At 44.7% G+C, this 23,633-nt stretch overlaps 1 protein-coding gene across 2 annotated transcripts; it reads left to right on the forward strand.

Annotated features, from left to right (window-relative positions):
• The first annotated feature begins 782 nt into the window (after positions 1–782).
• Positions 783–23,126, forward strand: SYNC (syncoilin, intermediate filament protein). 2 transcript variants are annotated; one of them, XM_053399090.1, is made up of 4 exons: positions 783–863; positions 13,272–14,232; positions 20,077–20,201; positions 22,655–23,126. In XM_053399090.1, exons 1-4 carry the CDS (start codon positions 820–822, stop codon positions 22,713–22,715), a joined length of 1,191 nt encoding a protein of 396 aa, XP_053255065.1. In that variant the 5' UTR covers positions 783–819; the 3' UTR covers positions 22,716–23,126. The 2 variants fall into 2 exon arrangements, with proteins under 2 accessions (XP_053255065.1, XP_053255066.1); XM_053399091.1 differs by lacking the exon at positions 783–863 and adding an exon at positions 9,467–9,706.
• The last annotated feature ends 507 nt before the right edge of the window (positions 23,127–23,633 follow it).

Below are 23,633 nucleotides of genomic sequence, written 5' to 3' on the forward strand. Positions count from 1 at the left end.
GACCAGAGCACGCCAGGCACTCCAGTCTTCCACTGCCTCCCGCAGTTTGGTCAGACTCATGTTTGTAGCTTCAAGAACACTGTCCAACCATCTCATCCTCTGTTGTCCCCTTCTCCTTGTGCCCTCCATCTTTCCCAACATCAGGGTCTTTTCCAGGGAGTCTTCTCTTCTCATGAGGTGGCCAATGTATTGGAGCCTCAGCTTCACGACCTGTCCTTCCAGTGAGCACTCAGGGCTGATTTCCTTAAGAATGGATGCATTTGATCTTCTTGCAGTCCATGGGACTCTCAAGAGTCTCCTCCAGCACTATTATTCAAAAGCATCAATTCTTCGGCAATCAGCCTTCTTTACGGTCCAGCTCTCACTTCCATACATCACTAATTGTCTCTCTAGCTGTGGCTAATTGGCAAACCTGTCTGGTACTTTCACCAAACCGGCATCATCAAGAGGCCCATACTGAAAAGGCGATTGGGCTCCCACACGAGTAGCCATGTGGAAGACGCAGTTTTAGTAGGTGCAGTCTGCATGACAAAGAACAACTGCCGACATTGCATTTCCTGCACTTCTCAAGGTGCAGGAGAGCCTGTCGTCTTTCCTACACCTGGCCACGGCCCCTGTCAGGATGAAGCTGCACATCAGGCTGGCTGCTCCTAGACCTATCCCACCTCATTGGTTGTTCTCTGGTCCCCTCCCACACTGCCCTCCCTGCTGCGTGGATATCCAGCCCAGGTCACTCTGGGACGCCTTTGTTCTTGATGACTTCCTGCCTGCTCAGTTGAAGTCCCCTCCCCATCCGTGCTCTGCCTTGCAGCCAATTGCATGCTCACCTGTTGCCCAATATCCTTGAATGGGTTCCAAGGCAGGTAAGAAAGGCGGGGGAGGAGGGAAGAGTGGAAAATATTCTTGCCACACCCAGCCTGATAAGAACTTGCAGCTGTGGCTGTTGACATGGCAACACTTTCTTCAGAGTTTTGTTTTTGCATTATATATGTTTTTAACCTGGTGCATGATGCAGGTTGTTGTTGTTTAGTTGTTTAGTCATGTCCGACTCTTCATGACTGCATGGACACCCAAAGAAAAGGGCAGAGAGCAAAATTTTGACATGCTAGCATTCAGGGCTACCACTTTATCTGTTTGGGCCACTGACCTGTTTCTCACCCTTTATTTATTGCGTGTGTTTTTTATCCCACTTTTTCTCCAAGGAATTCAGGGTGGTGCACGTGAGCCATCCTTCTCCGTATTTTATCATCATAAAGATCCTGTGAGGTAGGCTAGGATTAGAGAGGGAAACTGGTCCAAGGCCAAGGGGTGAGGATACAGAATTTATTCACACTGTTGACAAAGTAAGAGATAAATTTGAGGGAATGTATGATAAGCAGCTGGTTTAGGTAGAGAATTGGGAGATCTACTGACCAGCGAGTATTGCCTTGCAACCTTTATTTCCACTGCACTGTATTTACTTGTTATGTGTGAGCCAAACACACACAGAAAAATCTCACCACCGATATCTGTATCTGTAGCGGCCTCTTGTGGCCAAAGAGGTGCCTCGACCTCCCGAAAGGGTCACCAAAATCCTCATCGCAAGCCCATGTTTTGTTTCTGAGCCTTTCTTGCCAGCAGCATCAGCCTCTGGAGGGGAGGGGCAGAGCCAGGTCCCAGGGGAGAGGAGGAGACGGGGAGGGGGGAGGGCGACTCTTGCAACTCTGGACATGATGCAAAACTGAGACCACTCTCCGAGCAAATCTTCCCTTCTTTGGAAAATCATCACCAACAGCTGCAGCAAATGTGGTGATTCAGATTTTCCCCAGGAGAACATGATCCAAATGTTCTCTGCACCCTCTTCTCTCAGGAACGGGCAGAGGGAGAAATTCATGATTCCAGGGCATCTCCTGGGCCTGCAGCATTCAGGTGAAGTAGGAAAGCTGGCTAAAGGCAGCTGAGCAAAGCATTTCCCCAATCATCCATGTCTGCGGTACCCTCCTGACTGAGAACTGAGACCCCAGGCAGCTGACTCTCCTGCCTTTGGGCCCTTTCCCAGCCCTTCCCTTCATTTCTGTGTAGGATGACCAGAGGAAGATGAGGCCAGGGCCCTTTGGACATTAGCCATGCAAGCAGCTGACCCTGCCAAAATCCCTTCTTCTACTACACAACCCTTGAGGGCCCAGGGAGCCTGTCCTAGCCTTCCTCTGACCACTCTGTTTGTAGGGCAAGAAAAGTCCCCCTTGTGGAATTCCTTTACGAATCCTCAACATGAAGTCACAGGAAGAGCTCTGCTAGAACAAAATCATTCTAATGCTCTCTCTATGGATCATGATGGCTGCGGCTGGTGGTATTGTACCCCAAATCATCTGGAGGGCACCAGGTTGGGGAAGCTTGTAGTACCATAGTGGAAGCAGCCTTGGACCAGTCACTACCTGCATCCTAACCTACCTCACAGGGTTGTTATGAGCATAAAATGGGGTGGAGGGCCATGCATGCTTCTTGGAGGAAAGACGGTATACTATTGTTATAAGTGTTTCAAGTAAATATGAGACTATTTATGTCGCATTTTTGAAGAAAATAAATTATTGTTGCAGCATAAATCACTTCATAAGCATTGACAGTGGAACAGACGCCCTTGGGAAGTTTTGGACTCTCCTTCCTTGCAGGTTTTAAAGCTTCTTCTTCTTTGGCGATCACTCATAGCTGAGTAAGATTGTCTACCATGATTGTCTTAGCGGTGAGTCCATAGGTGACTGTGGAGGCCAGTTCTGGATCCACACATCCTTCCACAGTGGAGACATAGGTTTTCAGGCAGGAGTTGATCATGGTGAGGGTTTGCCAAACATGCCTTCCTCTTAGCTTGTTTTGTCCTGAGATTTAAAGCAGAGGTTGGATGGCCATCTATCCTGTATGATCTAATTGAGATTCCTGCATTGCAGGGGGTTGGACTAGATGATCCTCGGGGTCCCCTCCAACTCTCCAATTCTATGAGTCCTTACAACAACCCTGTTTGGTAGGCCAGTACTAATTTGTTTGCTGAGTATTGGGCGGGGTGTGTGTGTGTGCTGAGGCTGAGAGAAAGCCATTTGACTAACTCTTGGCCTGTCAAGGGATGGTTTGCTGTTATGCTGAACCTGTTCTCAGGATGCCTCTTGATACAACTTTCCCTTTTCACTTAGTCTGTGGATGCCAACCCTGAGCCTTAAGTGCTTCTGCAATTACATAAATAACAACTGTTCTGTAATGGATGGGCTGGGCTTCCCCTGCAGCAGAAGCAAAAAGCTCAAGGGTGAATAATGGCGAGACTTAAAGTTCCGCCTGAAAAACTGGAGAAGATCCAAGCCCCATTTTCTGCCTGCACCTCCCAGCAGCCAGCGGCAGTAAAAACAGCACACAGAAAATGAGGGAAACAATCACTGAAGAGCTCTGATGGAATCAGGAAAGGGAGACAGCAAAGAAGAAGGAACACTGAAGGGGGAGATCTCTACACCTGGGGTAAAAGAGTGAAAGAGCTCCGTTTAAATGAAAAGGTTGCTTCCAGACAACCTGCTCATTCAGCATTCACCCTGATATTTGCAGGGAGTTTATATTACGCCGGCTGTTCATTGAGCATTCATTCCAATTTGCTCATCTGGAGGCTATGCAATGTTGCATCAAACAACTGTCATGAGACACCTTCCCATGCATTTCCCCATTACTTTCATTATTGCAAAAAGTCCAGTTTAGAGCAGGAAACAGATTTCTTCTGCAAGGACGCCAAATCAACTTTAAATGCACTACCTGAATTTGCTGGTACAGTGGTACCTCGGGTTAAGAACTTAATTCGTTCTGGAGGTCCATTCTTAACCTGAAACTGTTCTTAACCTGAAGCACCACTTTTCCTAATGGGGCCTTCTGCTGCCGCCGCACCGCCGGAGCACGATTTCTGTTCTCATCCTGAAGCTGAGGTACTATTTCTGGGTTAGCGGAGTCTGTAACCTGAAGCGTATGTAACCTGAAGCATATGTAACCTGAGGTGCCACTGTATGTGATTACATCCCACCTGAAAATAGCAGCCACACCCCAGGAGCTGTGCCATAGCAGGGTCACTGCTGGGTAAACCAATGGAGTGCTAAGAACATGCATAGGGTAGTAGTGGATCTTGGGGAGACGGACACTGCAGCAGCCTTCTCCCACCGGGTGTTCTGATGTACAGCTCCCATTAGCCCCAGCCATCATTGCCTGGGGAGAGGGGCAGCGGCAGGCTGGGGAAGGCTGCACTACAGGCATATACACTGGTGTAACAGTCATTCCATTTCACTAAGCAGCTCTGGGAATTCTGTGAGGCAGGTGGGCATGAGATATTTAAGCAAATAATTCCCAGTACCCTCATCAAACAACAATGCCCCACAACCATAGCAAGTCAGATGAATGACTGATACAAATAACCCAGAATCGGATAGTAACTTTATCAGTACCAACTAAAAAGTCACAAATATGTGTCAGGTTTTTGCAAAATTTTTCATCAGGCAAGATGCTATGCAAGGCAAGGGGCAGGGGGATGAGGAAAACTAAAAATCAAACCAGAAATAACAACCACAACCACCACCACCACAACAACAACAAGGTTGGATGTTATTGCCATGAAGTTCCAAGATGGAGACTGCAGACTAACTTCTCTACTATACTGTAAATGTGTGTGTGATTCTGCCTTATTTTGGCAGGCGATATGGGAGAAGGGACAGAGAGAGAGAGAGGGGGAGAGAGAGAGAGAGAGAGAGAGAGAGAGAGAGAGAACAAGACAAAAGACAAAAGAGCAAGGATTTGGACAGAAAGAGGCAAGCTTTGTGTTCTCTCTTTTTAATGGTTGTGGAAGTCAGTCTGAAGAAAATGAAGCAATTAAATCAGCGGATCTTGATTTGCCAATGGAGCGTGGTTTGCACACAAACCTCCTTGTGGAGGAGGAGCTGGAGGTGGGGAATCTCTAGCTAGCAGCGAGCCACAGAGATTGCTAAATACAAATCGATTTTGCTTAATGACTTGGAAGGCTGAAAATGCAGTTGGCTAATGATGGAAGGAAGAGAAGGAAGAAGAAGGGAGATACAGGGAAGAGGCGCAGAACAACCAACAGAATGAATGCTTCTGCTGGGCTTGAGGAAAGGGTGTGGAGGAGGTGGAAGAAAACCTCATTTGTGCCAAATGTGCTTAAGTGGCTGGTCACCTGAGAAAAGGATATTATAGGCCATTCTCCGAAAGAGTTGCTGACTAGATAATTGGAAATTTGGATAAAGGAGTGCAGTTTAAGACTCTTCCTTATACAGTCATACCTCGGGTTACAGGCGCTTCAGGTTGCGCATGCGCAGAAGTGCCGAATCGCAACCTGTGCATGCGCAGACGCAGTGCTGTGGGTTGCGAACGTGCCTCCTGCACGGATCACATTCGCAACCCAAGCATCCACTGTACCTGCAACTCCCCATGGCACTACCTCTCTCTCCTCAGACCCTTCAGACTGTCAGTATTTTGCAGGAAACGAAGAAGAGATGTGATAGCCATCTTCAAATATCTAAAGGGCTGTCACAGGGAAAAAGGAGCTAGCTTGTTTCCTGCTGCTCCAGAGGGCCGGGTCTGAACCAATGGATTCAAATGACAATAAATGAGATTCCAACTAAATGTTAGGAAGACCTTTCTGACAGTAAGAGCTGTTTGACAGTAGAACAGTGGAATCTCCTTCACTGGAGGTTTTAAAGCAGAGGGTGGCTGGCTGTCATGGATGCTTTAGCTGAGATTCCTGCATGGCAGGGGTTGGACTAGATGACCACCAGAGTCACTTCCAAGACTACAATTCTATGAAACCACAACTTAGGTCAGTGCAATGCAAGCAGCAGATTCACTACAGGAGGAACAACGTGGCCATGGTATCGTTTTCAGGAGCACACACATTTGCTGATTTGTACTAAGCCATAGTTTGGCTTAATGTTACATGTGAATGAGATCATTGCATTCCAGCTAGGCTGTTCATTAATTGTACCAATGACTGTTAAAGTGTTGCAATCACCCAGCACGGCCAATGATATGGGATAACAGGTGTTGTAACCCAACATTTGGAGGGCCACAAGTTGCCCCCCAGCTCTGCCCTAAAATGACAGGTCTGAAGCTTTGGGGTGCTTGTCCATCCACCTTTGTCATTAGGGGCACATGGCCTCTGAGGCTTGGGGCACCCAGAGCCTTAGACTGCTGCACCAGCTACAGCCCTACCTGGACAGAATGCGGGTTCATGCCCTGATAATCTCTTGTTGTTGTATGTGGGGCTACTTTTGAAAACAACCCAGGAACTTTAGTTGGTAGAAATTATCGCTGCCTGGGTGCTAACGAGGACTGGGCAGGTTGTTATGGAAATAGTATGCTTATCACCTTCACTGACTCCTAGTCAATCTCCAGGCTCAATTTAAACTGCTGGTTTTGACTGCTGAAGCTATTCATGGCATGTGTCCTTGGTACCTGAAGTATTGCCTCATCTCACATGCTCCTGGACCCTGAGATCATCACCTAGGGCTTCTTTGTGTGTTGATGCCAGGTGAAATACAACCAAGTGAGGAACTTTTCAGCAGTGGTCCCTTAGTTGTGGAACACCATCCCAAAAAGGCTACTTAAATATCATTCCAGCACCAGGCAGATGCCATTTTACATACCCAGTTTTCTAAAACAATGTTATGATTTTACCCCGTTTTAGCTCTGTGGATTTTTATTCCTCTGCTCTCCATTTAAAATTGGCTTGTTGTAGCAACATTCTTTTCTCTCTGCAATGTGTGTAGTTAAACTAATGTGTTACTTTATAGTGGTGGGTGTTATATTGGCTGTACCTTGTTTGTTTGTTTACAACTTTGCTTCCATATAACTTATCCTCACTGAAAGCATTGATTCCTACCCTGTTAGATAGTTATACATGATAATTTTGTTTTCATTAGCTATGTGCATGCAGATTTTCTTTAATGCTGCCAAATAAGGAAAATGTGGCTTTCCTGTGAAGGAATGTGAAGTTGTCAGTATTAAAGAATTCTTAAACATCTATGCACTGACTTTGGCTAGTTCACACGAAGCAAAAACACATCACACACAGAGCAGAAAGGTACTGTGAGTGTTGTCACTGATAGAAAATGTTAGTGGGTGGGTGATAAAATCTATTCCACCCTAATAGTGCATGGTCTGATTGTTGTATACTTTCAAAGAGCAGGATAAATGGATAAAAATTTGATATAGGAACTGTCTGTTATACACCAAACTTTTATCCATTTATCCAGCTCTTTGAAAGTATGCAACAGCCAGACCATGCACTATTAGATCAAATATCAGGGCTCTGGGAGCTAGTTTTTCTTGCTTAAGAAGAACCTGAGTAACAAGATTGATTCTATCTACATTTTGTGCTATCTAATTTGCATCTTTTCCATGATGCACTCACAAATTATTTCAGTACATTGCAGACTTCTTGCAGTCATTCTGAACTCATGAAGGCCCAAATTGGGCAAAAAGTGTGGAAGTTACTGCACCAAACTCCTATATACTGACTAGGTACAAAAGTACGTATATTATAGGGCTGTTCCTTTAAATGTGGCTTAGTGGGGAAATACTATAGAAAATTTAATGAAGAGTGTTTAAACTAGGGTCTGAAGGAGAATCGCCTATTCAAATTACTGATATTACCTAGTCCCCTAGTGGGTAGGGTTGCCACTAAACTCATTTTCTAAGTACTTCCCTTCCTGCCCCAATTCACCTAAACCCCACTCTGCTGTCCAAAATTTACCACTACATTTTGCTCCAGGACGGGGCTATCTCTGCTTCTGGAGCACAGCACGTTCTGAATCTGCCATAAGTTGCATTGTCCTTGGAAATGGTCATCGCCTCAGGCATTATCATCTGCTTACCCCCTTCCCCTGCAGATGACACACCACCATCTGGTTGCCTAGCTACGTCCACAAACAGAGAGCAGCAGGGCTAACTCAAGGCATCTGATTGCAGCCCACAACAGTTCCCATGTCCCTCTGTTCCCCTTCCCCAAACAGGTTATTTCTAGGATAAACTAGAAAGAGGTGTCTGGGCTTGCCATTTCACAAGTAGACTCCTTTTTTGTTATTTTTATGCCATAGAAGGCTCTTTTCTACCAGCCCAGCTGACCCTTACTGGTAACCTTGCTGGCAGTTTTAACGTTAGATAGATTTAGGTGGGTATTTATACACACACGAAACATTGTTCAAGTTAACAGCATTCCTACGCTATTGAGTCAAACGCCTCCACAAATAGAGGGGAGAGACATGTGGCTTGCACTACTCGGTGTTTTATTATTATTTTAAAAAATAACCCTTTATTCCTCTTAAATATGCTTCTTGTAGTTAGCCAAGAGAGGCATGGGTTCACAGTGCAACTGCACTTCTGACCTGAAATTCAAAGCCAACAAGGGAGCAAGCCAGGGCGAGTAACCTTATCCCTGGACAAGGAAGCTGAAGAAAGCTGAGTGAGGAGGACTGAGCAGCAGCAGGGCGGGCTTATTGCTCGTGGGTGTTGAATGATGCATTTTGCTGCCTGGACAATTGTCCTCCAGGCAGGAAGAGCTCAGTTAGCAAGTAGGACTTGGGGGAGCTACATAAGGCCAAATGCCTTTTGCAGGGATGATGCCATATTAATGTACAGTAATACTAGGACTGTCCCCCTGCCACTCCTCTGTGATGCCTTCTGCTCCTTCAAACCCCTCATATTTTGCCAGTCACCCTTTAGGGTTTGCTACCTTAGTCATCTTTGCCCAATTAAAGTTCATTCTTAACCTGCAATCCTATTACAGTGGTACCTCTGGTTAGGAACTTAATTTGTCTGTTCTTAACCTGAAACTGTTCTTAACCTAAGGTACCACTTTAGCTAATGGGGCCTCCCACTGCCGCCGCACAATTTCTGTTCTCATCCTGAAGCAAAGTTCTTAACCCGAGGTACTATTTCTGGGTTAGCGGAGTCTGTAACCTGAAGCGTCTGTAACCTGAAGCATCTGAAACCCGAGGTACCACTGTACATGCCTACCTAAGAAGCAGCCCTACAGAACGCAGTGGGACTGAGCTGTCATACAAAAGATTGTGCAGCAAGTCTATGCATTTCCTAACACCCACCCATTACTACTCTGGTCTCATCTTTGCCTCCTCTCTCCCTCTCCCATCACAAAACCAGACATTTAGTCTTCCCACCTTGGGAACATAGCAGCAGCAAGTACTGGAAAGCACACGTCCATGACCCTCGGCATGCACAGGTGTCTCCTCAGTTTCTAGACATTCCTGTATTTCATGTACGCATTCACATGTGGCTGCCAACATACATGCAAAGGGGGGGGGAGAGGTGATGGAAAGAGAGAGGGTTAAAGAGGCTTGCTCCTTCCCAGCCCCTCCCAACGCAGCTTTCCTCTTGCCGCTGCTGAAAGTTCAGACAGAGCCAAGCGCCAACCACTCTGCCTCTGGCACTGGCAGGCGAGTGGAGAGGCCTGCCAGCCGGCCGCCTCCTCTTCCCCGCCTCCTCCCCCACCCCCCCACTCCGTAGGCAGGGATCTGGTGTCAGCCTTTCCACTAGAATTGCACAGCCGTTTCCAGAGAGACTGAGGTGGGGGTGGCCCCGGGGGCTCCGGTTTCTTGCACTGTTTATTAATAACCTCACACCCACCCCATGCCAAAAGCCTGTCCGGCCGGGGGCACAAGGAACTTGGTTCCTGGAGAGAAAGGTAAGAAGAGCTAAATTGCTACCATTCATTGGTGAGCGTGGGCTCTCTTTTCTGTTCTAGTAGCTGGAAAGGAGATGCTCCAAGCTAAAAAGAACTAGGCTCATTTAAGGGGGAGAGGGGAGCAACCTAACGGTTTTGGAAACGGGGTGTGGTTGGTGAATAATTCAGATTCGAAAGCACCAGGTTTATTAAGGCTGGGCTCAATTGGGTTGCCTGCCAGACCATTTGTGGCCAGCGCAGGCCTGACTGGAAAAAGGAAGAAAGGTACAGTGCCTTCACCCGCTGCTGGACCACTGAGAAAGAGGCTGTCTCCCCTAGCTTTGTACGTTTCTTTTCTTTGCCCAAGTAAGAAATATCAGCCTGGATGCACGACATCCTGCTACAGAGAGGAGGGGGGAGAAGCAGGGACTGTCTGAATCTGCCTGGGTGGACAGCGAGACCATTTGCCGGTGAAAAAATCTTCACAAGGAAGGAATCGTGCTGCTGCTAGATAGATGATTGGTGACAGATTCCGGACCCAGTTCAGAAGTTGAAACCAAAGAGCTTTGCACCAATCCTCACCTAAGCTTTCTGTATCCAACTACTAAGAAATAGCAAGCATGGAAGTGAAGGCTGCTTCACTTTGCTGTTTTCACAAGGGTGGGAAAATGCCTTATTTGGGAAAAGAGAAGGTTTATCTCTGAAAATAATCTCCAGTGGTGCTCAGAGCTGAAGTAGAACATGCAAATGGCACTCCCTTCCCCAACAACTTAACAGGGGGTAGGGTACCATCCGCCATGAAGCTCTCATGTACCAACCTTACTGAAATGTCAATGGGCCTCTGGAGGGCAGGGGGCTGATGCCCTCTGGATGTGTCTTTTGTCTCCTCCTCTGACATCCTGGTAGCAGGGCCACCCTGCAGGTGCTCTCCCATTAAATATCCCATGGAAGTTTCCCTGCTCCCCTTGTTAAAGTTCATGTTACCCAACTGGCCCTTCAATGTACTGCTCAGCCCCACCCCATCAGGTATTACACTACAGCTGGTTCTATTTCAGAACATTTACCTCTTTAAGTTGTTCAGGCGCTCCACATTCTTAAGGACAGTGGATTAAACACCTCCTTCTCTGCCATTTAGACACAGTGCACATTCACCCAAGCCTTATCTTGTGAAGAGGTCTTTCATCTGTGGACAGCTGCTGCACACACCCTCTTCCTTCAGGGGATGACTCTACTCTACAATGCTTGCTTGCTTGGAAACCAGGGCCCCTCAATAATATCCCTTGCCTGCTGTGATATTTTGATCCATCTTCAGCCATCTTGCAGAGCGTGCATGCAAGCTCATTTGGGCACTCTCTTCTGTACATCTGAGGCTGCGTCAGCATTTTCAATTAAAATAAAAAAAGCTGCCCTCTTTTCAGTAATCAATGACTTAAAGCAACACAGATTCCCCTCCAACTGACCCCTTGGTGCTTAAGTAGCCTGGCAAAAAACAAAACAAAACAAAAAACCCACCTCTCAGCTCATTTGCTCCCCATTTGTCAATGCAATGCAACACATGCTTAAAGTATATTTATTTATTCACTTAATATAGCTGTTCTGGTCAGTGGATTTCCGTCAGGGTTCCCCTACCCCCGATCTTTTCTTAGAACCAGCCATTACTTGTTATTTATATTTTATACCCATTTTTGTATCTATCTTTATCCATATACATGGCACTTTATAAAGAGTAAGAGAATCTCTGCCCCATATTGGTTACAGTCTAGAAAACGGTGTGAGGGAAATGGAGGTGGGTTGGGGGAAGAATGATGGCAGCTGTATTTACTTAGGCTTAGTTACAGTATGGCATGGGGGCAAGGAAGGGGTGACCAAAGCTTCATGGAAAAGCTGAGTTTTGAGGAGAACTTGAAGGAAGTAGCATCACAGATGCATATGTTAAACAAACACGTTGCAACACAGTTTAAATTTAAGCAGGTTTAAATTCATTAAAACCCAGGGAGTTAGGGTTAAGCTATAACTAAGGAGAGGAAGGTGATCCCATTGGGTAGCAGATCTGGAGCATCATTAATGAGCAGAAGACCTGACAATTTTAAAATTATTGTCATATTTTTACTGCCAAGGTAGAAAACAGATTTTGATTCCAAAATTTATTCAGCCATACCTAGTTTACCACATTCAACTCAACATATAGAGGCTTGTTCAACAAGGTTACAAGTTGTCTCTAAACATGTAGAATTGGAACAACAATTGTATACTACTTCCTTAAGAGCACATTTAAAAAGCCTTTGTGGTTTTTTTAATGGTCCTGATATTTTTATTAGATAACTGTTGTGCCTGGATTTTTCCCCTGATGCACCAAGAGAATTATGGGTTCTGCCCATACAGGGTATACAGGAAAATCATGTATACCCAAACTCTTGGAGCTATCCCTGCAGCTTGCGAGTGATGGGGAGAAAAAGAGAAAAAATTCCCTGGACTCCCAGAGCCCGTGTAACAAGTAGATCTTAAAAGCCCTTTTCGCGCCAGGTACAGTAACCCCAAATGGGCCTGGTGCAAAAATAGCTTCTAAGCAATCCACCTTGATTGGATTTAAGTTGTATAATTTCAACCAGCGTGCCTTCAACCTTGCTGAAATTGCTCAAATTAAAAGTTTGTAAGATGTTATCATACTGCATTAATAGAAAGATAGGTAAAGGGACCCCTGACCATTAGGTCCAGTCGTGGCCGACTCTACGGTTGCAGCACTCATCTCGCTTTATTGGCCGAGGGAGCCGGCGTACAGCTTCCGGGTCATGTGGCCAGCATGACTAAGCCACTGCTAGTGAACCAGAGCAGCACACGGAAACGCCGTTTACCTTCCCGCTGGAGCAGTACCTATTCATCTACTTGCACTGCTGGGTTGGCAGGAGCAGGGACCGAGCAACGGGAGCTCACCCCGTCGCGGGGATTAGAACCGCCGACCTTCTGATCGGGAAGTCCTAGGCTCTGTGGTTTAACCCACAGCCCCACCCATGTCCCTTAATAGAAAGATAAGGTATGTGAAATACGGGGTATTATTATTATTATTATTATTATTATTATTATTATTATTATTATTATTATTAATGTTCAAGGGCAGTGTTTCCCAAATTTACAATAACCGCGTACCCCTTTTGAGAGTTTAGTCTTACCAGCATACCCAGTCTTGGACAAAGATAATTTGGGGGGTAGTTTTAATACAGCACACCATTCTCATACTAAATTCTAATAAATTGTTTTCTGCGGCTAAAAAAAAACTAAAAAGCAAAATAAAAATGTATGCCATGTACCCTTTGAAACCCTTTTGTGTACCACTGGGGGTACATGTACCACACTTTGAGAAACATTGTTCTAGGGGAACCAGCTGGGGTATATGGTGAGAAGTTGGGGGAGGAAGCTAACTTCTTGGCCTTGGTAACAAAGCATCAAATTCTTCAAAGCTTTCTGCAGTTGCAGGATTCTCAGTTGAGGGATGGCGCATCTATTTCTTCACAAATGCCTACCTATGCTCAATGAGCTCCGTTGTTCAGCCATTTGTAGGTCTGATTCCATGATTGCTTTTTATTTCCAGGGAAGTGATGGCAGACTCCGAGCCTGCTCTGGATTTGGACAACGCAGAAGCCTTCTCAGAGCTAAGTGCTGGGGTTCCAGGAGCACTCTTAGAGCTTGATGGAGAAGACACCCCTGAGATGCTGTATATGGATCCCATCAACATACCATTCCTTCAAGACACAGAAAGCACAGGCTCTCCAGTGGTCCTGCAGGAAGACATGGAAGACGAGGAAGTATATTATGATGCAGAAGACATAAGCATTGAGGATCTCGGAAAGCATTTTCAGGAGTGCATTGAAGCAGTGGAAGAGCTGGAGAGGGAGAGGGACCAGCTTATTCGGGAACTGATGCTCCTACGGGAACCAGCTCTTGAGGAAATCAGACAAGCCCATGGAGAGATCCTCGAAGCCTATAGGCTGCATGCCAAGGTGGAGCTTGAAAGGGACAGTCTGCGGGATGAAATTCGGCAAGTGAAACAGAAGCTTTTTAGGGTGACTCGGGAATGTGTGGCATGCCAGTACCAGCTAGAAAACAGGAGGCACGATGTGGCCCAGTTTGCTGTCTACCGGGAAGAACTGGAAAGCAGGGTCAGCCAGCTTTCAGAGGAGCTATCCCAATTGAGAGAGACTTGTGAGAAAGAGAAGGAGCAGTTGAGAGAACAGCTGAAGGCTCCGAGGAGGCGGAGGAGCAGCTGCTACCTCCAGGCAAGCAGGCGGCTTTCCATGGAGTTTGAGAGCTTTGTGGCGGAGAGCCGTCAGGGTCTGGAAGAACAGTATGAGCCTAAGCTGATGCGCCTCTTAGAAAGGAGAGAAGCCAGCAGAAAGGCTTTGCAAAAGACACAGGGCGAGATTCACAGATTAAAGGAAACTCTGAGGCCACTGCAGGGAGAGGTCAGCAAGTTATTGCTGCAGAACAAAAACCTGGAGCAACAGATCCTGCTCATTAAGGAAAAACGGGATGAAGAAGTTCTTCAGTACAAGGTATGCCTGATGGCAGCCTTTCCCAGCATGGTACCCTCCAGATGATTTGGACTCCAGCTCACATTAGCCAATGGGGAAGGAGGATGGAAGTCACTATCCAAAACACCTGGAGGGCACCAGTTGAAAAAGGCTGCCTAACAGCCTTGCAGCCTCCCCTGCTCTAAAGCTAGTTGCCAAGTAGGTCAATGTAGCACCTGCCTATCTGATGAAATGCTGCCTGCCATGACACAGACTCCAGAGTATCTGAACTCACATACACTATTGGGAGAATGAGATGCCACTCCTGTCAGGCTGTACCAGGGAAATTTCTGTTTGACTGGTCCTTTATAGAGGTGTATCTTAGCTATCAGCTCCAGGAGAGAGAAATAGTGAAGGAGAAAGTTAAACATTTTCCTTCCTGTAAAAAGAACTAGCACGTCAGGTAGAAGACTATATTAATACTGTGCATGCAAGATGTTTTTCATACAAGGGAGCCCCTCAAAGAGACATCACAATTTGGCTTGGAAAAGAACCTATTGGGAGCCAAGAGGAGGGGCTTTGAAGTCAACCAGCCCACAGCATCCCCTCTTCCTTAACACTGCAATCAGGAAAGCTCCCCCCCAAGCCTAAATCCAGAATGGGGGGCAGAGAGAGAGAGATTTTCAGCAGGATGAATTGCATCTAGAGTGGACTTAATCCTTTCTTCCCCAGCTGAGACTATCCCAAAATATCTCCTGACGTGTTTTTTATTATTATTACAAACTTTACTGATTTTTTAAAAAACAATTACCAAGCATAAAGTATTGCCTTCCAGGAAAATGCATGTACAGATGCTAAGTCTTAGATGCACCTCACACGTTTAACACTTGTTAAAATGTCGCATTAACACATAATTTATATATGGAATTAATACAGGGGTCATGGCTCAGTGACACAGCACCTATAGACAGTCCCAGATGCAATCTGTGGCATCTCCAGGTAGGGCTGGGAAAGACTGATGTCACTCAGTGTTAGACAATTAAGAGCTAGATGAACTGACTTGCTATGTTCCATACTTGATCTGTAGTGAAAGGCACTATTTTAGATGAATTAGACAAATGCCTGGAGGACAGACATGTCGGTGGTTCTCAGCCATGTCGCTAAATGACGCCTCCGCATTCAGAGGCAGTGTACTTCAGAATACCAGCATCTGGTAATGACACAACAGAGAAATCACTATGGCCTTAAATCCCTGTTTCTGAACTTTCAGAGGCATTCAGTTGGCCACTGTGGAAACAGAACCATGGACTAGGTAGACCTTTCATTTAATGCACTGACACAGTCATGCCAAGAAACAAGGCTGATGTGTAAATACTATTTCTTTAAAAATAAGAACTACTTCTAAATGGAACAGGGAGGAGACTAGCCTGGCCAGCATCCATATCTGGATTTTACCAAACCATCAACAGTTCCTACGGGGCTCAGTTGCCTTCCTTGACTCAAGTTTATTTACAGATGGTAGGAAATGCTGTATATTAAAAGGTTTAGTGTTTTCTAAGGTCCAAGGAAGTTTACAGGAATTGAGTGAGACACATTCCTTGCTATGCAAATGTGACTGCTCTTTTCCAGCCCTTCTACTCACATATGCAAGCTCCTCCAAAGGCTGGGTTCTACAGGGTGAGTCCTTTAAAAGAGGCCCTGTGGATACAGACTAAACATGTTCCATGGGGCTTCTTTTAAAAGACTCACCCTGTATAATCCCTCCCATAATCCCTGCAGAGGTTTTAGCAGATTTTCACCAAGGTACATGCGAAAACAGATGCCGCAGGACCTTTTACTTTGTTGTTGTTTAGTCGTTTAGTCGTGTCCGACTCTTCGTGACCCCATGGACCAGAGCAGGCCAGGCACTTCTGTCTTCCACTGCCTCCCGCAGTTTAGTCAGACTCATGTTGGTAGCTTCGAGAACACTGTCCAACCATCTCGTCCTCTGTCGTCCCCTTCTCCTTGTGCCCTCAATCTTTCCCAACATCAGGGTCTTTTCCAGGGAGTCTTCTCTTCTCATGAGGTGGCCAAAGTATTGGAGCCTCAGCTTCACGATCTGTCCTTCCAGTGAGCACTCAGGGCTAATTTCCTTAAGAATGGATGCGTTTGATCTTCTTGCAGTCCATGGGACTCTCAAGAGTCTCCTCCAGCACCATAATTCAAAAGCATCAATTCTTTGGCGATCAGCCTTCTTGATGGTCCAGCTCTCACTTCCATACATCACTACTGGGAAAACCATGGCTTTAAGTATACTGACCTTTGTTGGCAAGGTGATGTCTCTGCTTTTTAAGATGCTGTCTAGGTTTGCCATCGCCTTTCTCCCAAGGAGCAGGCGTCTTTTAATTTCGTGGCTGCTGTCGCCATCTGCAGTGATCATGGAGCCCAAGAAAGTAAAATCTCTCACTGCCTCCAATTCTTCCCCTTCTATTTACCAGGAGGTGATGGGACCACTGGCCATGATCTTCGTTTTTTTGATGTTGAGCTTCAGACCATATTTTGCGCTCTCCTCTTTCACCCTCATTAAAAGGTTAATTCCTCCTCACTTTCTGCCATCAAGGTTGTGTCATCTGCATATCTGAGGTTGTTGATATTTCTTCCGGCAATCTTAATTCCAGCTTGGGATTCATCCAGCCCAGCCTTTCGCATGATGAATTCTGCATATAAGTTAAATAAGCAGGGAGACAATATACAGCCTTGCCATACTCCTTTCCCAATTTTGAACCAATCAGTTGTTCCATATCCAGTTCTAACTGTAGCTTCTTGTCCCACATAGAGATTTCTCAGGAGACAGATGAGGTGATCAGGCACTCCCATTTCTTTAAGAATTTGCCATAGTTTGCTGTGGTCGACACAGTCAAAGGCTTTTGCATGGTCAATGAAGCAAAAGTAGATGTCTTTCTGGAACTCTCTAGCTTTCTCCATGATCCAGCGCATGTTTGCAATTTGGTCTCTGGTTCCTCTGCCTCTTCTAAATCCAGCTTGCACTTCTGGGAGTTCTCGGTCCATATACTGCTTGAGCCTTCCTTGTAGAATTTTAAGCATAACCTTGCTAGCGTGTGAAATGAGTGCAATTGTGCGGTAGTTGGAGCATTCTTTGGCACTGCCCTTCTTTGGGATTGGGATGTAGACTGATCTTCTCCAATCCTCTGGCCACTGCTGAGTTTTCCAAACTTGCTGGCATATTGAGTGTAGCACCTTAACAGCATCATCTTTTAAAATTTTAAGTAGTTCAGCTGGAATACCATCACTTCCACTGGCCTTGTTATTTGCAGTGCTTTCTAAGGCCCATTTGACTTCACTCTCCAGGATGTCTGGCTCAAGGTCAGCAACCACGCTACCTGGGGTGTACGAGCCATCCATATCTTTCTGGTATAATTCTTCTGTGTATTCTTGCCACCTCTTCTTGATGTCTTCTGCTTCTGTTAGGTCATTACCACTTTTGTCCTTTATTATGGTAATCTTTGTACGAAATGTCCCTTTCATATCTCCAATTTCATATCTCCAAATTTCATATCTCCAAAACAGATGCCGCAGGACCTTTTACTTACACTTCCTTTTAACATTGCTTATGCTGTTTCGAAGCTGAAGGAAGAGCGACACCCTGATCGCTCTTGGTTTTTTCATTTCCTCTTCTTACACTGGACATATTGGAAAACTGGGCTCCAATCATTTTTCTATTTACTTCTTTTTTGAGTGTTACAAGGGGTGACTAACCCCCATTTCAGGGGCCAGATCCAACACCCTGCTTCCCTGCCCTCTCCTAGATGTCACTTTGGGCAGTGCCAAATTTTATTTACATATACACATATTTATATACACACAGCACTGAAATGGGTGGAATAGAACTCAAATCACTCCCTCGCTGGTTGCTTAATGAGTGGAGAGGGGGCAATAACCTCCTCTCAGCTGTTTAAGATCAGCTGGGGAAGGAGGGCTGTGCCCGTGTGGGCACTTTTGGCCACACCCACTGGCGGCATGTGGGCTCAGCCTAAAGAAGGTTAACCACCCCTGCTTCAAACCATGTGATTAGATCCCTCTCTGGAACCACACAAATAGCAGCCTATTTTTGTGGCAAGGCAGGCAAGAAGCATTCAATGGGTAGGAACGGCCTATGACACATTCAGCCAAGTTGAATTCTGAGAGCAACTGAGTCTTGTGTAACATCAGGAATCTCAGTAGTGCTTTATTTGTACCAAGGGCTCAGCTTTAGAACCAGGCCTGAGTACTGCAATACGGGAAGTGTAAGGAAAATGCCTTTGAAATAATGCATGGCTTGCTACTGTGGCTCCATCCTTGCCGCCGTCTGTGTAGACACCCTGCACCCCCACTAATGGTTGAAGCCTAAGGCTCCCTGTCTTGATTGGGGGATGGTTGAAAATCAAACACTGGCTAGTAGTCAATCCTGGAAATGTCACAGCTGAAGTATAAGATAACATGCAGGTAGTTTAAAAATACAAATCTTCAATCCATTGAGGAAAGTAACTCCAATAAAAATAGGAATAATTTAGACTTCCGGGCTCAAAACACGGAGCCTTCTAACAAATTTGTCCTGAGCACTGGCTGTGGTATATTTTTGTATGGCTGAAATAATCCCATAAACCAGTCTGGCATTCAGCATATATTCTGCATTTTGCATTGCAAGTATCATGAGATTCTCTCTCCACCAGCAAGTTTCTAGACTTCACAGTGATATAAGGAGCGGGGGAACTTTGGGAGAGTGTGGATGTAGTATGAGCAGGCATCCACTAGGACAATGAGGCTTCTTCATCCTTCCTCCACTGTCCCCAAAATCTGCTCTGGAGGAATCCTCCCAAGATTTCACACAACACTTATTTATCTGAACTGCACCAACTTCACAAATCTTTGAGTTCTTATGCTGCCAGTTTTAGCTAGTGCAAATCAGCATAGTTGCCGTTTGGCTGGCATTATCTAAGTCAGCTGGGGGCAAGGGCACCCCTACAAAAGTACCATGCCATCAGTAATGAGTCGGACTCTGCTTTCAGTTGGTTTCTGAGCAATACGTTGTGCTTACATTGTGAAGACAACTCCTTCCTTCTTCAATCCTACTTCAAGTTATGCACAACTGGAAAATTGAGAATCTTTTATTTTTATTCTGCCTTTCAACCAAGGAGCTACAAGGCAAATTATATATAATACAGAAACTGGGTGGCTTCATCCAAACATTGCATTCTTCTGCAGAACCACTTATGTGAGGTGGGTAGTCTTTATATAGTTTAAAGATGAGTAAATTTAATTTCAGTTTGACAGCTTTACAAAAGATGAGAATTCTACTTGAAGGCTGCAAAAAAAAGAAAAAGAAAATCCAGACTACCTAGGAAAAAGTACAGAGTTCAGTCTCTTAAGAACCAAAGATGTCTCCTTTTTAATATATATATATAGACATTTTTAGTTTTCAGGCTACAGAGATGGGTCTGAAAGTTTATAAGCAACATCAGGTGAAACCTTCACAGTCAAAGGAAGGCTTAGCAAGAGTTTTTCCTGGTTCCCAGCTATGTACACGACTAACAGAATAAGTTAGTCAAATTAACTTGATAATTTATATAAGCCACAGACACTTTTATTATCTTAATAACAAATGTTTATTTTAAGCATATAATTCACAAAAGGGAATGAACAATTTAAACTGATCGATTCTGATAGAATGCTGTGGTTTTCCTCCTCCTGGTGTGAAATATGTGTTTGTACAGCAAAATGTGATGCCCTCTAGAATAATTAAGATATCAGCCATATGCTGGCCCTGATTACAACAGGTACAAAATACTACATGATGAATTTAAAATGCAGGCTACATTCTGAAACATTTCAATGCTTTTCCATCCACAGGACCAGGTGGAAGAGATGGAAGAAAGGCTGAGGGAGCTGAAGAAAGGAGTCCAACTTCAGCAGAAGAAGAACCAAGAATTGGAAGAGCTGAGGGCCAGCTTACACCAGGAACTATCAATTTACAAGTAGGTTTTACTATCTTTCTTGAAACACTATCCACATGAAAGCAAAGCCTGCAAGAAAATCTGAAAGCAGCAGTGAGAAAGGAGTGACAAATTCTCACTATAGGTCCTTCCAGTCACCATGCTTGCTCAAGATATGTCTCTGTATTCTGCAGACTAGCCCTTTGTGTTTGGGGAATAGGATGTTCTAGAATATGACTGACCTGGGACATATATCTCAAATATAGTAGGGAACTGCTTCCCACTGAGGGTCTAGCTCTATTCTGGAGGACAGGCTCCTGTCACTTTGGTAGAGCTGGCCTAGAAATTAGTCCCTATCCAAAACATGCGGGAGAATGGCATGAACAACTGCAGTCCACATAGTCTGGGTAGAGAAGTTCCTTTGTAAAGGGTTCAGAGCAACAAACACAAGATCAGCTTCTTAATAGAGGTTATTAAGCTGGTGTAACAAATGAGAATAGGTATGAAAGAGGAGGGAAATGTGAGGTTGCCATTTGGGGGAACTGAAAGGTAGAAGAAGAGTATTGAGAGAATTGTGTGGCCTTTTGGACTATGCTCAGTCCAAAACACAGGAGAAGAACACAAGTATTCTCAGTGGCAGAGTGAAATCCAAAGAAAGTGAAAAGTCTGCCCTAGGCCACAGCAAGACTTAATGGATAAGAGTCTGATAGTAAGGGAACAAATCTAGGGTTCCAAAGGTGTAAGAGACACCCAGTCCGGAATTCAAAAATTAAGAGTGTTGGGCAGTAGTTTATATAACCATGTAAAATTTCATGATCCAAGATGCTTCAACTCACAAGTGTACAGGTTGGTCATGGTGTGTTTTCCAGGTGAACAAAGATTTACGATCTTAATTCTGCTTAACAAGAGGTGGTCTAGACTTTGTAGTAGAATGTGAAATTCTTATTGGATAGGCCATTCAAAAGCTTCTTTCTTTGCAACGGACAACACTATATAACCTAGGATAGTTTAGGCATGGAGAAGGCTGAATATTTTAATTCTGGACAGTGTGTAAAGAATGTGGACATTTCCCTGTCCATTTAACAAAGGTTTTCAGGGGAAACTTTCAAGCACAAGCCTGCCTTTTCACTCTCATTTTCTCAAACAAAATGTAGCCTTTTTAACTGAAGTGATTGTGAGAGACACTCAAAATGGCACAGTAGTGCTTGCCAGCAAAAGAGCCTCTATATTTCTGAAAGCATTCCAAAATTACTTGTTTTTTGGAACCATATAGAATGTAAATTCTGTCTTTGTACAGCATTTTTCTGGTCTCTTCTTCTAAGAGTAGTACTGGTGCTTATTTATTTTCATAAATGTAAACATACGCAGTAATGCTCTGTCTGCATAAGTTTTACAACCTTTTAAAAGGTTACTGCTTTAAAATGTGCCCAGCACCACAAAAGGCAAATGTCCTGCTGGAACCATTGTCTTCTCCATCTCCTTGGGAAAATGCAAAAATGCATATTGTGACCAAATATTGCTTAATGTTCAGCAAAAAGACCCTAAACAGCATGTATAGCCAGAAAACACACTAGCACAAGCACAAGGTGCACAGGTAAGGATCAGCTAGTTTGCAACCTCTCTGTTTAGCAAAACAAAAAAGGGAGGTGATAAGAAAATAAAGAGGGGAAAGTGCCTCCACAAGAAAATGAGCCAGTGTCATAAGGACAAGGCAGATAAAGGGCCTGCCAGCTCTAGCACCCATTTAGCAAAAAGAGAAAAGGGGGTGAATGGCCTCTGTAGGCAGAGTGCCTGCTACCACAAGGTAGATGGAAGTGAGCAGCAATGCCCTATTGATTCAAGCACACACACACCCTGCCCCTCAGGTCAACAACCTGATCTACCTATTTGTAGTCAGCTGCTTCTTCCAGTCAGTGTGTTGTTCCCTCTCCTATTTTCTTGTAGGGGCCAGAAATGGAAGGTAAGGTGACTGAATGGGCAAAAGGGGGTGTGCTCAGGCCAAGAAACAGAGGCAAAGATGAACCACTTTAAGAGCTAGTGCAATCATACACACACAACAGCAGCAATACTGGGCAAACTGATGCCACAAGCACCAGGTTCGCAACCACCATTGTATACCACTCTGCAACAGACTGAGCCAGGAGGCAAAAGTGAAAAGTGTCAAAATAGAAAGTCAAGGGTTCATGTCTAATCAGTAGGGTAGATGGTGACAAATGAAAATGAATGAAGTCACATGTCACAGGAGATAGTGCAGTTAGAAATACTACTGAAACATTCAGACGGCAATATCAGAGAGGCTATTGGAAAAGTAGGATTGGATTGGATGGAGGGCAAAAGATGTGGGGTGTCATGAGCACAGGTCTCCCACTCAACCTCTGGAATAAGCTGAGTGGAACGATGAGAGTCCCACAAGGGAAAGAACAGCAAAGAAATCTAATTTCCTTGTGAAATGTTATTTCGTTGAGCAACTGGTTACTCAATTTCAATCCCTACAGAGACTGCTTAGAAATCTATGGACAACTCTGCAAGTCTGAAACTAAACAAGACCAAGATTGAATCATGGATTTATAAGCATGGACATCCTTCCCCTTCTTTACTTACTTGCTGTCTCTTTAGTGGGAATGATAGTACATCCTCTCCATCTGACGACACAGCCAATAAGCAAAACTATAATGGTTTGCATCTTTATTATTATAAAAAGGGCTGCAAATGGTCTGAAACCTGGTAGTTACACTGGACAGATGTCACATCAGCAGGATACCAGATGTGCATTATGCACAACTTCAAAGTTTAAGGTTTGTGTAAAGCTGACGTGTCAGTACATTAATCAATCTTTCTTTAATGTTATAATTCTGTACAAAACCTGTTTGAGAACAGGATTGTTTAGTTATTTTAGGCAACAGTTTGTAATTTTGACATGTTATGGCTAGGAAGCAGAAGTCCTAATTAAATGCTTTTTTATACGCACATACAGCATTTTGCTATTAATGGATGAAAAATCAGTGTTGTTTCGATGATAACATAGCAACAGGGTTAAACAGATTGAAAATCCACTTAAGAAGACTGCAGGTCAATAGTCATCCCTATTCTACCCCAATGGCAAACCAACCAGGTTTGTCTTCAGTTTCTTTCCATTACCTTCACCTCAGTAAAAAATCTACAAATAGGAGTGTTTTCCAGTTTGAAGGTTAACATCTTCAAGAACAGTTCTACACTTAGGATAAAAGGACCTGCAACATACACTAGTGGAATGCTATTGACCTTTATGTGTAAAGCCTGTGCAAGGTGACGACCATGATGTGAACCACTGGGGCCATAGTAACTGCATTACTTCCATTCTCCCACTGACACAGCATCCAAGCCAAAGTACAAAGTTAGGCCTACAGTGTCAGGAGATTTGGGCACAAGCCTTCCTTCTGCATCTCAACAGTGTCAGGTAGGTTGAAAAAATGACAAGGTTACTGAATGCTTTCA

The sequence above is a fragment of the Podarcis raffonei genome, chromosome 8, assembly GCF_027172205.1.
Source record: "Podarcis raffonei isolate rPodRaf1 chromosome 8, rPodRaf1.pri, whole genome shotgun sequence".
Taxonomy (NCBI): Eukaryota; Metazoa; Chordata; class Lepidosauria; order Squamata; family Lacertidae; genus Podarcis; species Podarcis raffonei.

What these genes read in the sequence shown, in the direction of transcription:
- SYNC (XM_053399090.1), top strand. Translation starts at nt 820, where the DNA reads ATGCTCACCTGTTGCCCAATATCCTTGAATGGGTTCCAAGGCAG. An exon ending in TTGAATGGGTTCCAAGGCAG is followed by an intron (nt 864 to 13,271) that starts GTAAGAAAGGCG and finishes TTTTATTTCCAG; the next exon opens with GGAAGTGATGGCAGACTCCG. An exon ending in AAGAAGTTCTTCAGTACAAG is followed by an intron (nt 14,233 to 20,076) that starts GTATGCCTGATG and finishes TTCCATCCACAG; the next exon opens with GACCAGGTGGAAGAGATGGA.